Raw genomic sequence first — 14,880 nt, 5'->3', positions numbered from 1 at the left:
AAAACGAGAACCGGCGCTTCGGCATCTTGTTAATAGGTTAGTGCCGGAAAATGCATCAAAATGATATAAAGTGTATATAAAACATGTGAGTATTGTCATAAAACTAGCATGGAACATAAGAAATTATAGATACGTTTGAGACGTATCAAGCATCCCCAAGCTTAGTTCCTACTCGCCCTCGAGTAGGTAAACGATAACAAGGATAATTTCTGAAGTGACATGCTACTATCATAATCTTGATCAATACTATTGTAAAGCATATGAGATGAATGAAGTGATTCAAAGCAATGGTAAAGATAATGACTAAACAACTCGAATCATATAGCAAAGACTTTTCATGAATAGTACTTTCAAGACAAGCATCAATAAGTCTTGCATAAGAGTTAACTCATAAAGCAATAGATTCTTAATAGAAGGTTTTGAAGCAATACAAAGGAAGATATAAGTTTCAGCGAGTTGCTTTCAACTTCAACATGTATATCTCATGGATAATTGTCAACACAAAGTAATATGATGAATGCAAATAAGCAAGTATGTATGAATCAATGCACACAGTTGACACAAGTGTTTGCTTCTAAGATAGAAAGAAGTAGGTAAACTGACTCAACATAAAGTAAAAGAAAGGCCCTTCGCAGAGGGAAGCAGTGATTACTCATGTGCTAGAGCTTTTATTTTGAAAACATGGAAACAATTTTGTCAACGGTAGTAATAATTCATATGTGTTATGCATAAAACATTCTATAAGTTGCAAACCTCATGCATCGAATACCAATAGTGCTCGCACCTTGTCCTAATTAGCTCGAATTTCCATGGATTATCATTGCATTACATATGTTTCAACCAAGTGTCACAAAGGGGTACCTCTATGCCACTCGTACAAAGGTCCAAGGAGATAAATCGCATTTGATTTCTTGATTTTGATAGATCTCAACTTGAGGACATCCATACCGGGACAACATAGAAAACAGATAATGGACTCCTCTTTTATGCTTTAAGCATTCAACAACCAATAACATTCTCATAAGAGATTTGAGGATTAATGTCCGAGCTGAAACTTCCACCATGATACATGGCTTTGGTTGGCGGCCCAATGTTCTTCTCTAACAATATACATACTCAAAGCATTCAACTCATGGCAAATATCCCTTACTTCAGACAAGACGAACATGCATAGCAACTCATATGATATTCAACAAAGGTGTAACAGTTGATGGCGTCCCCAGAAACATGGTTACCGCTCAACAAGCAACTTATAAGAAATAAGATACATAAGCGACATATTCTTTACCACAATAGTTTTTAGGCTACTTTCCCATGAGCTATGTATTGCAAAGACAAGGAATGAAATTTTAAAGGTAGCACGCAAGCAATTTACTTGGAATGGCGGAAAAATACCACATAGTAGGTAGTTATGGTGGACACAAATGGCATAAGTTTTGGCTCAAGGTTTTGGATGCACGAGAAGCATTCCCTCTCAGTACAAGGCTTTGGCTAGCAAGGTTGTTTGAAGCAAACACAAGTATGAACCGGTATAGAAAAACTTACATAAGAACATATTGCAAGCATTATAAGACTCTACACTGTCTTCTTTGTTGTTCAAACACTTTTACCAGAATATATCTAGACTTAAGAGAGACCAATCATGCAAACCAAATTTCAATAAGCTCTACAGTAATTCTCCACTAATAGGTTCAAACTACATGATGCAAGAGCTTAAACATGATCTATTTGAGAGCTCAAAACAATTGCCAAGTATCAAATTATTCAAGATAATATACCAATTACCACATGAAGCATTTTCTGTTTCCAACCAAATAGCAATGAACGAAGCGGTTTTAAACCTTCGCCATGAACATTAAAAGTAAAACTAAGAACACCAGTGTTCATATGAAACAGCGGAGCGTGTCTTTCTCCCACACAAGGATAGCTAGAATCCGAATTTATTCAAACACAAACAAAAATAAAAACACACATACGCTCCAAGTAAATCACATAAGATGTGACGGAATAAAAATATAGTTTCACTAGAGGTGACCTGTTAAGTTGTTGATGAAGAAGGGGATGCCTTGGGCATCCCCAAGCTTAGATGCTTGAGTCTTCTTGAAATATGCTGGGATGAACCACGGGGGCATCCCCAAGCTTAGACTTTTACTCTTCCTGATCATATTATATCATCCTCCTCTCTTGACCCTTGAAAACTTCCTCCACACCGAACTCAAAACAATCTCATTAGAGTGTTAGTGCATAATCAAAAATTCACATGTTCAGAGAGGACACAATCATTCTCAACACTTCTGGACATTACCCAAGGCTACTGAAAGTTAATGGAGCAAAGAAATCCATTCAAACACAGTAAAGGAGGCAATGTGAAATAAAAGGCAGAATCTGTCAAAACAGAACAGTCTGTAAAGACGAATTTTTTAGAGGCACTTAACATGCTCAGATGAAGAAGCTCAAATTGAATGAAAGTTGCGTACATATCTGAGGATTACTCATGAATTTTCGCAGATGTTTCTGCGTTTCCTACAGAGAGATATACCCAAATTCGTGACAGCTAGAAATCTGTTTCTGCGCAGAAATCCAAATCTAGTATCAACCTTACTATCAAAGACTTTACTTGGCACAACAATGCAATAAAGTAAAGATTAGGAGAGGTTGCTACAGTAGTAACAACTTCCAAGACACAAATATAAAACAAAAATTGCAGAAATAAAATAATGGGTTGTCTCCCATAAGCGTTTTTCTTTAACGCCTTTCATCTAGGCGCAGAAAGTGTAAATCAAGTATTATCAAGAGATGCAGCATCAACATCATGATTTTCCTCAAAAACACAACTTGTCACAATAGGTATCTTAGATGCTCCATTATCTAAATTTCCCATAGTGGTACTAAGGGCTTTATTAATTTTAGGCTTATAATAATTCTTTGGCTTAGGCACCTTAGAGACATACATGAACTTTTGCTCCTTACCCACATAAGCTTTCTCCTTAAACTTAAGAGAAGAAAAAGTTGAACCCAAGGTTCTCATAGCTTCTTCAAGTTCACCAATCCTATGGGTTTGATTATCATGGATAGCACAAGTTCCTAAGACAGCAATTCTTCCATTACATCCTCCTAGAGATTTATCAAGTTTATCAGTATTATCAAGTAATATTCCCAATTTAGTTTCAACACTTGGAAGATTTTTCTCTATGGCCTCCAACTTTTTCATGAAATCCTCAAGAGAGATTTCAATTTTAGCTTCATTAACAGGTGGTATTCCAACTAGACTCTCAATAATGCAACTAGCTTCTAAAGCAGGAGTGCCTAGGAAATTACCTCCCGCAAGAGTATCAAGAACATACCTATTCAAGCTAGAGATGCCAACATAAAAGTTCCTAAGGAGGATAATAGTGGAGTGTTTTTTAGTGCACCTATGATGAGCATCACTAATTCTATACCAAGCATCTTTAAAATTTTCTCCCCCTTGTTGCTTAAACGAACGAACTTCAACTTCAGGATTACTCATTTTAGCAATAATAAAAATAAATAAAGCAAACTAAATTAAGTAAAGTAAAACAAGTAACTATTTTTTGTGTTTTTGATATAAAGAAAGCAAACAAGACAGAAAATAAAATAAAGTAAAGCAAGACAATAAACAAAGTAAAGAGATTGGATGTGAGAGACTCCCCTTGCAGCGTGTCTTGATCTCCCCGGCAACGGCGCCAGAAAATAGTCTTGATGGCGCGTGATGCACACGTCCGTTGGGAACCCCAAGAGGAAGGTGTGATGCGCACAGCAACAAGTTTTCCCTCAGAAAGAAACCAAGGTTATCGAACCAGTAGGAGATGAAGGCCACGTGAAGGTTGTTGGTGAAGGAGTGTAGTGCGGCGCAACACCAGGGATTCCGGCGTCAACGTGGAACCTGCACAACACAATCAAAATACTTTGCCCCAACTTAACAGTGAGGTTGTCAATCTCACCGGCTTGCTGTAGACAAACGATTAAACGTATGGTGTGGAGAATGATGTGTGTTTGCAAACAACAGCAGAGAACAATGATTGCAGTAGGTCGTATTTCAGATGTAAAAGAATGGACCGGAGTCCACAGTTCACTAGTGGTGTCTCTCCAATAATAAATAGCATGTTGGGTGAACAAATTACAGTTGGGCAATTGACAAATAGAGAGGGCATAACAATGCACATATATACATATCATGATGACTACTATGAGTTTTACTTAGGGCATTACGACAAAGAACATAGACCGCTATCCAGCATGCATCTATGCCTAAAAAGTCCACCTTCGGGTTAGCATCCGCACCCCTTCTAGTATTAAGTTGCAAACAACAGACAATTGCATTAAGTACTGTGGGTAATGTAAACAATACAAATATCCTTAGACAAAGCATTGTTGTTTTATCCCTAGTGGTAACAACACATCCATAACCTTAGAACTTTATGTCACTGTCCCAGATTCAATGGAGGCATGAACCCACTATCGAGCATAAATACTCCCTCTTGGAGTCACAAGTATCAACTTGGCCAGAGCATCTACTAGCAACGGAGAGCATGCAAGATCATAAACAACACATATATGATAGATCGATAATCAACTTGACATAGTATTCCACACTACTAGGAAAAGGGCTACAGCTGCACGGGAATAGTGCCGGCGCACCATCATGACGCGCGCCGGTGGCAAAGTACCGCCGGCGAGCCAAATTCGGCCGCGCCGGCGAAGAACCTATACTGCCGGCGCACAAAAAAAATTAGCGCCGGGGATAAAATTCGAAGAGATCTGGCCGACAGCAAAAAATTCTGGGCACCTTACCCCCGGCGCACCTCTATGGTGGTGCGCCGGCGGTAGACAATTTACCACCAGCGCACCACCATAGAGGTGCGCCGGGGGTAAGTTGCCTAGATTTTTCTCTCCACCCCCCCCCGGGAATCGCCTTTTCGGTTTTCGAAAAATAATAGAAAATGATAGAAAATTCAAAAAATAAAATCTTTTGAAATGCCAATGTAATATGTGATCTAGTTTTAGTGAAATTTTGAAAATTTGAATTTCGATGTATTATGCAAAATGGCGTCATGTTTCGGTAAAACGGGATTTCTGGTTGCATACGACCTCGGATGAAAAACTTTTTTATATCAAAATCGATCTACTCGAGATTTCTGGTTGCATACGGCCGTTTGGACAAAAAATGGATTCGTCAATTGGAAAACAGAAACATGACTTTTTTTCAGGTTTTAGATTTTGATGAAAAAAATTAAAAAGTACCCCCGGCGCACCACCATACTAGGTGCGCCGGCAGTAACCTCACTATATAGGCGCAGACTAGCCTCCTCCTCCTCCTCTTCCACTTCTCCTCCTCCTCCTCCTCCTCCTCCTCCTCCTCCTCCTCCTCCTCCTCTTCTCCTCCCTGACGGGCTCCTCCGACGATGACGACAACGACCTCCTCCGGCGACCTCAACCTCGGGCCTCCTCCGGCTACCTCAACCTCGGGACTCCTCTTCCTCAACCTCGGGCCTCCTCCTCCGGTGACATCCTCCCTCCGGTGACATACTCCTCCTCCTCCTCCTCCTCCTACTCCGGTGACATACTCCTCCTCCTCCTCCTCCTCCTCCTACTCCGGTGACATCCACCCTCCGGTGACATCCTCCTCCACCTCCGGTCACCTCACCTCCTCCTCCACCTCCGGTCACCTCCTCCTCCACCTCCGGCCTCCTACACCTCCTCCTACTCCTACCTCGACGCAACAACGACATGCCCACTTTCATGGTTTTCGAGGACGAACCCAAGCTAGATCTAGATCGGCCTTTTAAAAAAAAATTGAAAAATCATACCGCCGGCGCACCTGGCCTGGTTCGCCGGGGATAAGTCATGTTACTGCTGGCGCACCTGCTGGTGCGCCGGCGGTAACTCATTACCACCGGCCCGTTCCCACCGGCGGGCTCTGGTGCGCCGGCAATAGCCGTTTTTGGTGCGCCGGTAATAAGGCTTTTCCTAGTAGTGCCATATTCATCGGATCCCAACAAACACAACATGTAGCATTACAAATAGACGATCTTGATCATGATAGGCAGCTCACAAGATCTAAATATGATAGCACAAGAGGAGAAGACAACCATCTAGCTACTGCTATGGACCCATAGTCCAAGGATGAACTACTGACGCATCAGTCCGGAGGCGGGCATGGTGATGTAGAGCCCTCCGGTGATGATTCCCCTCTCCGGCAGGGTGCCGGAGGCGATCTCCTGAATCCCCCGAGATGGGATTGGCGGCGGCGGCGTCACGGTAACTTTTCTCGTATTGTGGCTCTCGGTCGGGGGACGCTCGAGGGGCCCACCCCATAGGGCGGCGCGGCTAGGGGTGGGGCCGCGCCCCCTAGGGTGTGGCCGCCTCGTCGCCCCTCTTCGTCTCCTCTTCGGACTTCTGGAAGGCTCCGTGGAAAATAAGACCGTGGGCTTTTGTTTCGTCCAATTCCGAGAATATTTTCTGTGTAGGATTTCTGAAACCAAAAACAGCAGAAAACAGGACTGGCGCTTCGGCATCTTGTTAATAGGTTAGTGCCGGAAAATGCATCAAAATGATATAAAGTGTATATAAAACATGTGAGTATTGTCATAAAACTAGCATGGAACATAAGAAATTATAGATACGTTTGAGACGTATCAATGACCAATATCATCATTCACCTTCACCCCAACACTACCCCCTTGAACAAACTGTTGCACTAAGCTTCCCCATTCTGGAGCAAATCCCTTCATTCGCAAAGTTTGTTGTAAGAAAGGCCATTTCACCTTATCATATGCTTTCTCGAAGTCAATTTTAAATAACACCCCATCCATTTTCTTAGTATGCAATTCATGGATTGTTTCGTGAAGTATGACTACCCCTTCCAAAATATTTCTACCTGGCATAAAGGCTGATTGAGTTGGCTTCATAACTCTTGGGGCAATCCCCGAGATGCAATTCGTACCATACATTTAGCAAACAAATAGGTCTATATTGCTGTATTTGATAAAACTCAGCCGAAAAGCCATCTGGTCCAGGAGCTTTATTCAGTTCCATCTGAGAAATTGCCTTAAAAACCTCCTCCTCCGTAAAAGGGGTCGTCAAGATCTCATTCTCTACTGATGAAATTTGCGTAATATCATGGATCTCCTCTTCAACTAAAGTAATATTTTAGCCGATGTGACGATTGTTACTGTTTTTAGGGCGTAGACCCTAACGACATGTTTCTTCACCTATTGTTGGATTTGTAGGCGTTGTGTGGTGGCTTCGGGTTTTATGTTACATGACTTTGGCGGATCTTTGTTTCATTTCAATAAAATATAAATTAAGATCGTATGCATCGCTTTGATGCAGAGGTCAGGATCCGTTCCCCATTCGAAAAAAAGTATTTATCTATATTTACATGTATCCATGAGGCGGAGGTTGTACTACAAGAAATTGCGTAATCTAATTGAACGTTTGGTTTTTATCACACCGACTCACCGAGAGCAATACATGTTCCCTTTATTGAAGGAAAATACCCATACTTATTTTGACGGTATTCCTCACACACACACACACATTCAGAAACACAAGATGGTGGACATCTCTTATTCACGGGATGCTGCCGCTGCTGGTGACGACGGTGCACGAGCAGACTGGGATGCTACATGAGGACGTTCATTAATTATATTTACACAATGACGCACCTGGTGAATAAGAGCAGCTTCACGGCAAGCTCAACGGGACGCCGAGGTGCCGCCACTGAGAGTGCCCATCCACGCCGGCGGCAGCATGCCAGTCTGCTCGTTCACCGTGGTCAGCAGCGGCGGCAGCATCCTGTACACCCCGGCCATCTCCTTCATCGCGCCGCCCTCACCCTCGCCACCAGCAGCCGCGCCGTTGCTCCACACGCTGATCTTGGGCTGGAGCCCCCTGATTGCGTCGGCGTTGATGCGCGCCATCTCCTGGTATACGCCTTTGCTGACCATGAGGTAGTCACGGAGCGCACCGTAGTTGCCGCCGAGCGCGCCAAGCATGGACGACAGATAGACGCTCTGGGCCTCGCCCATGGCGGCCAGCCCCTCGGCCTCCTTCTGCTTGGCGTACAGCTCCGCTTCGGCCTCCCTCTGCCGCGCGAAGAAGTCGGCGTCCGCCACAGCGCGTCGCGCCTCCGCCTGCTTCTCCTGCTCGAACAGCAGCGCCTCCGCGGCCTTCTGACGGTTGTACAGCTCCCAGTTCGCCTGCTGCACCTTCATCTCGTAGTCGACGACGGCCTTGCTGAGGTGCTCCGCCTTGAGCTTCTCCGTCTGCCTTTCGGCGTTGGTGCGCTCCACCTCCACCTGCAGCTGCGCGTCGCGTATGGCGACGGCCTTTGCTGCCTCCACCTCGGCCACCCTCGCCTGCCGTTCCCACCCGGCCTTCTTCATCGCCAGCTCGGCGTTGGCCTCCGCCACCTCCGCCTCCCTCTCGTTCCGGAACACCTGCACCTCAGACTGCACTCTGGCCTCCTCCTTGGACCCTTCTCCCTGCCGCTTCACCGTGTAGACCTTGGTCTCGGCGTCCACCTTCGCCGCGTTCTGCCGCGTCATCCCCTCCCGCACTTTGGCGCCAACCTCCCCCTTCATCCGCGCCTCCGCCACGTCCACCTTGGCCTGGTTCACAGCCTCCTGCTGCGTCTTCTGGCCGAGGTAGGAGAAGTACTCGTGCCCCGGCACGTCCACCAGCTGCTTCACGTTGGCGTTGTAGATGATGAGCCCGAACTGGTCCAGCTCCAGCTGCACGCTCTCGAACACGGCCTGCTTGAACGACTTGGCGCCGTGGAAGATCTGCTCCATGGTCATGGACGCCGCCAGCACGCGGGTCTCGCCCTCGATCACGCCCTTGACCAGCTCGTTCACGTGGTGCGAGAGCTTGTCGTGCGGGGAGATGAGCTTGGCGTAACGGAGCAGGCACTCGTTGTCGTCGGCGCGTGGGCCGATGGTGAAGACGGCGGGGAGGACGAAAGGGAGCTTCTCGGCACTCATGGCCTGCACCTCGAAGGTGTAGTTCACCGGGGAGATGTCGAAGCGCGCGCATCGCTGGCCCGGCGCGATCCAGGCCTTCTTCGCCAGCTTCACGTCATCGATGTTGTACCCGGTGATCGCTAGGTACTCAGACGGGCTCGCGATCCGGTATACAAATCCCATGGTGCCGGGGGGTCCTGATGATTAGCCGGCGCTTACCCAGTTAAACAAGATCGTGCACAGGTTGATTGTTCTGAAGTTCTGAGTTTGCTGAATAATGAAGAGGTGGATCGGTCAATCTACACTTCAGTAATAGAGGAGATTAAAGCTTTATTGAAAGTCCGTCAGGCTTGTGTTACTCAAGTAAAAGATGTCAGAATTCTTGTAGTGATTTTCTAGCTAAGTTTGCAAGAACAAATTCTCGTACGGCGGTATGGCTTGCCTCTGGTCCAGAGGGTTTAGAAAGCATATGCCATACAGATTGTAATCTCTGATGTCTTGAGTAATACAAGTTTCATTCGCAAAAAAAAAAAAAACAAGATCGTGCACAGGTTGCAGCTGTCTGCGGGGTACTGAGCTAGCTGACAGGGCAATGGATGTGAATGTGATCACAACAATATGCAGACGCAGCATGTTATATACTCGCTGTGATCCCCTGTCATTGCTGAGTTGTCATTCTTGGCCCATTCCGCTGATCCGCTGGGTAAACGTTACCAGCTTGCTTCACGTTGAGATTGTCCAATTGATCAGGGTACCGTGCGCTACACGGTATGATGGTAGTTGAATGGTACTACTAAATGATGGTATGACTAGACCTGACTTAACAAGATTATACTCCAAGAGCATCTAGACAGTGTTGCAGCAATTCCTTGGACGTTTCTCTGAAGTTTGAGGCCGATGTGCTCTCGAAAGGATCGAGCCATTCCTTGACCCGTTTCCATGGAATTAGTGATGTAATTCACGACAAGAAACGAGCGGTCTTTCTAATGATTACTGCTGACATCCGAAGTTTCCTAGTACTCGGCACTCAACTCTGCTCTCCCGTTGCCTCAACAGAACTCTGCTCTCCTTAGTAGTTTAGAGCTACTAATTGCTATCGCCGTCCTCGCCATCAGTCTACCGTCGCTCAAGTCTGCATGACGAGATAACGCGTCTTTGTCCCTTTCGTCCTATCCAGTTGATTTGAAACAAGAAACAATGGTGCAATAACCCGAGTTGACGTTGACACCGATCTCGAGTTCTTGTAGGATCTGCCGATCTGGTATCCATGTTCGTCGTTGTGAGTTCCGCGGCTCACACGGCCCACCTTCACTTAGGCCCAAGCCTACTGGTGGCAATGTGGCATCGCTGTTAAAAGTTAGCTTTCTTATGAATTCAGATCATAATATAATAGAGTAAAATTCTCCTAGACCTGCTAGCTGGCGTTTGATTAGCCGAAGCCCAGAAGGTCAAAACCGTTGGGCGTTGGGTGGGGGCTCCCCTAGCTAGCGAACGATTGCTAGGGAGAGAATGAGCGATCGGTTTCTAACCAATTTTTTTTCTTCCATTTTTGGTAAATTTTGGACTGTAGTGGAGGCTATTGAGGGAAAGTTTGCACGCATTGTAAACTGAGTACGAATCTGTCGATGTCAGCGAATCTTTCCAAATTTCAAAATTCAAAACGTTTTAACTTTCAAACGACAACTCCAAATTAAGATCCGCTTTCACCAATCAATCCGTCTCGACGAGATCTTCAAAACTAGCACCCATGTTAATATGTTTCGACTATTTTTTTCTAGCTAAAAGTTATCAACCCTCTCTATTCGAATAATCAACCCTCCGTACTTGAGTGATCAACGGTAAATGTATAAAATTATCAATCCAGTGCCGCAGGTATTGAGGGAAAGTTCGCATGCATGCACAAATAGACGAATCTAGCGATGTCGTCGGAATCTTTTCCAAATTTCAAAATTCAAAACGTTTTAACTTTCAAACGACAACTCCAAATTAAGATCCGCTTTCACCAATAAATCCGTCTCGACGAGATCTTCAAAACTAGCACCCATGTTGATATGTTTCGAGAAACTTTTTTTCTGGCTAAAAGTTATCAACCCTCTCTATTCGAATAATCAACCCTCCGTACTTGAGTGATCAACGGTAAATGTATAAAATTATCAACCTCGGTATGCGAGGTATTGAGGAAAGTTCACGCATGTATGCACAAATAGACGAATCCGCGATGTCGACGGAATCTTTTCCAAATTTCAAAATTCAAAATGTTTTAACTTTCAAACGACAACTCCAAATTAAGATCCGCTTTCACCAATAAATCCGGTCTCGACGAGATCTTCAAAACTAGCACCCATGTTGATATGTTTCGAGAAACTTTTTTTCTGGCTAAAAGTTATTAACCCTCTCTATTCGAATAATCAACCCCTCCGTACTTGAATGATCAACGGTAAATGTATAAAACTATCAACCTGGTGCAGGGTATTGAGGGAAAGTTCTGCATGCATGCACAAATAGACGAATCTGCTGATGTCGCGGAATATTTTCCAAATTTCAAAATTCAAAACGTTTTAACTTTCAAACGACAACTCTAAATTAAGATCCGCTTTCACCAATAAATCGTCTCGACGAGATCTTCAAAACTAGCACCCATGTTGATATGTTTCGAGAAACTTTTTTTCTGGCTAAAAGTTATCAACCCTCTCCTATTCGAATAATCAACCCCTCCGTACTTGAATGATCAACGGTAAATGTATAAAATTATCAACCCCAAAGTTAATTTTATTTTAAACATTTTACCGAATATTTTTTTTGTTTAGAAGCTATCAACCCGGTGTCCTGTTATTTATCAACTGTAAATATAAATAACTATCAACCCTAAAAATCTAACTTCATTTCGAATATTTTGGCGACTCTTTTTAATTTACAAGTTATCAACCCGGTGCTCCGTTATTTATCAATGGTAATTATAAAAAACTACCAACCCTAAAAAGTATTTCATTTAGAATATTTTAGCGAACATATTTTATTTTACAAGCTATCAACCTGGTGCCTCGTTATTTATCAACTGTAAATATAAATAAATAATAACCCTAAAAAGTATTCCATTTAGAATATTTTAGCGACTCTCTTTTAGTTTACAAGCTATCAACCCGGTGACCCGCTATTTATCAATGGTAAATATAAATAAATATCAACCCTAAAAATTTAATTTAATTTAAAATATGTAGCGTCTCTTCTTTTTACAAGTTATCAACCCGCTGCCCCGTTATTTATCAACGGTAAATATAAATACCTAGCAACCCTAAAAAGTAAATTTCATTTAGAATATTTTAGCAACTTTTGTTAGCTTACAACTTAAAAACAGTACTTAATTTGAGTAGCAAGTGGTAGTTCATTTGAGTTGCAAGTGGATCTTCCCACCCGTTATTTTCCCCCTTAAAACCACTGGCCCGAAAAAGGGAATTGCAAAAGGACCCCCTTAAACATGAATTACCGTACGAAAACTAAAACCCAAAAAGGGAATTGCAAAAAGAGAATTGAGAGTCTGCCTCGTGCTGAAGAAAAAGAGTGAGATGCTATGTGTATGCATGCAACAACTTATGAAAGCATGCTGAAAAGGTGGCTCATTAAATGCAAATCCATGATATGTTCTGTGCATGTGCATGCATGCAGTGTGAACGCTCTTGGCTGCATGCAACTTGCAAAGTAGTAATACAAGCTGTTAATGTGAACACGTGTGAACGCAATTAAAACACTACGTGACAAAAAGGGAATTGACTCGCTCCGCGAGCGCTTCCGCGCCACAAAAAGTGATTGCTCGAGCAATCGATTGCTAGAGAGGGGATTCGGTTGGGTGGCCGCTAGGGCCCTCGACCCCTTATTGACTAGTCAGACATTCTTCTTTTGAATTAGCGTGTGTAAAATGGCTCAGTGGAGCTAATTCTTTCTCTTCACAAGATAAAGTTGAATCACTCAATTATGGACGGACGGACTACTTTGCATCTCGAGACATTATTTATATTTAATGGTTATTTGAATAATTCTAGGAAAATGTCTATTTTACATACGAAAACATGTTTGAAAATACTGTTGGTTAGAGCATCTCCACCGGCGCGCCCCAAATAGTCGCCAGCAGGGGCGCTGGCGCTGTCGTATGGAGGGGCGCCGGCACAACATCCTTCATTTGGGGGAGCTGCTCCCACATTGGTGCCCCAATACGACAGCCCCAATAGATGATTTGAATTAAAAACTCAAACAAAAGCATAGAAATTCGAATACAGAGGAGGAACATTCCCTAAGAGCTAGGCGCGACGAGACGTTTTGCTGCGCCTCTGCGGAAACTGCACCGCCGCTGCGCGCCAATAACTTCCATCGCGAGGTAGGCGGCGGTTAGGATAAACTTGAATGTCCTGACGCGTCGGTCCTGCCACTCCCCGCTGACGTCAACTTTTGGGATGTGTGGCTGACAGGTGGCTCCCATGCCTAAAAAATTTCGTCTCGCGAGGCGCCGGTGCGCCCGATTCGCGCCCTTCGCAAAGGGTCCGGCACGGGGTTGCCGGCGCTTCTATTGGGCTCGAAAAAGCACCGACGCTATTTGGGGCGCGTCGGTGTGAGCTAATTTTCGCTGTCGGCCCCCGAAACGCTATCGGGACCGCTGTCGGGCGCGCCGGTGGAGATGCTCTTAGTTTGTATATCTATGATATTTTCCATATGAAATCTATTCTCCGTCTTCCTAATGAGCTCATTTTCTAGAAGCAAAATCCTCGAAATTATGTATTACTTACTTATAACTTTCCTCCAAGATTACCCATTTTATGTTCAGTAGGCTACCATGTGTGCCAAAAGTGCCACCATGTATTATCATAATCGGTTTTAGTGGTAAAGGTGACCAGATCTAGGTGGTTTGGACACTTGAAGAACCATTTACACTATACAATCATTTTAAATTAACCGACGCAGCTTTGTCTAGATATGATATGGGTTTATTATGTAGATACATTCATATTTAGACAAACATGTGTCACTTAATTTGAATATAGAGGAAATAATACTTAATGAAATGGTTTTCCCAAAAGAAAAAGGCCTGCTGACTGATAAATTGAAAGGTCGGCCAGTTCACACGATGGCATATGCTTCATTTGTTTGAGCATTCACAAAGTGCTTCGTGAGCACGATATAACACTCTTAAGTTCTGTATGTAGTGGAAGCGGCATTGATAAGAAGGATAACATAACAAATCTAGCAACCTTTTAGTCCCTTTCCCATAGGTAATACCATACAAGATCAATAATTGTATGCTGAGCAATCAGAACGAGAATGTAGCCCTGTAAGTTCACAATCAACTAGTAAGAACTGGTGGATATATTACAGGACGAACAATAAGAAGTGACACAACTGCACCTCGCATGGCCTAGCCTTGGTGACACGGGGGCGACCGCACCGGTGCCCTAGAGGTCTTCCCTTCACTCTCCTTACCCTCGCCGCCAGCCGAGGTCATCGCTGGGCAAAGCCTAGGCGGCGATGGCGATGGTGGGGCTTTCCCCCTTGGGCACCGGGAGATATGGTGGCTATGCGGCGGCATGGTGCCGCGACCTTGATCTGGCGAGCTTGACGCGTCCAAGGTCGAGTTGGAGCTCCCTCCATTCAGCGGTGGTGCCCCTGCAGCGGCACCGTTAGTTGTGTACTATGTGATGTGAATGCTCCTGAAAGTATGACTTGTCTATTTTTTCAATGCGACTTCAGCCAGAATTTTTGGTGAAATATAGGTGAAGAGTGAAACACTGAACTTGATACTGTTGACATGACGATTGAAGCCAAGTAGATCAGCCGATTCTTCAAAGAGGCAATGATTACAGGATGTTGGAGAATTTGGACATGCACACATTCATCTCTATAAGCACCTTCA

The 14,880-nt window shown here is 44.3% G+C and overlaps 1 protein-coding gene across 1 annotated transcript; it reads right to left on the bottom strand.

The window, feature by feature from the left end:
* Positions 1-7,531: 7,531 nt before the first annotated feature.
* Positions 7,532-9,167, bottom strand: LOC124649363 (flotillin-like protein 1). Its single transcript, XM_047189009.1, has one exon. It carries the CDS (start codon positions 9,165-9,167, stop codon positions 7,719-7,721), a length of 1,449 nt encoding a protein of 482 aa, XP_047044965.1. The 3' UTR covers positions 7,532-7,718.
* Positions 9,168-14,880: the final 5,713 nt, after the last annotated feature.

This window comes from Lolium rigidum, chromosome 4 (genome assembly GCF_022539505.1).
Source record: "Lolium rigidum isolate FL_2022 chromosome 4, APGP_CSIRO_Lrig_0.1, whole genome shotgun sequence".
NCBI classification, from domain to species: domain Eukaryota; kingdom Viridiplantae; phylum Streptophyta; class Magnoliopsida; order Poales; family Poaceae; genus Lolium; species Lolium rigidum.
The sequence above is the reverse complement of the archived record's forward strand: the minus strand, read 5'-3'. Positions and strand labels throughout refer to the sequence as shown.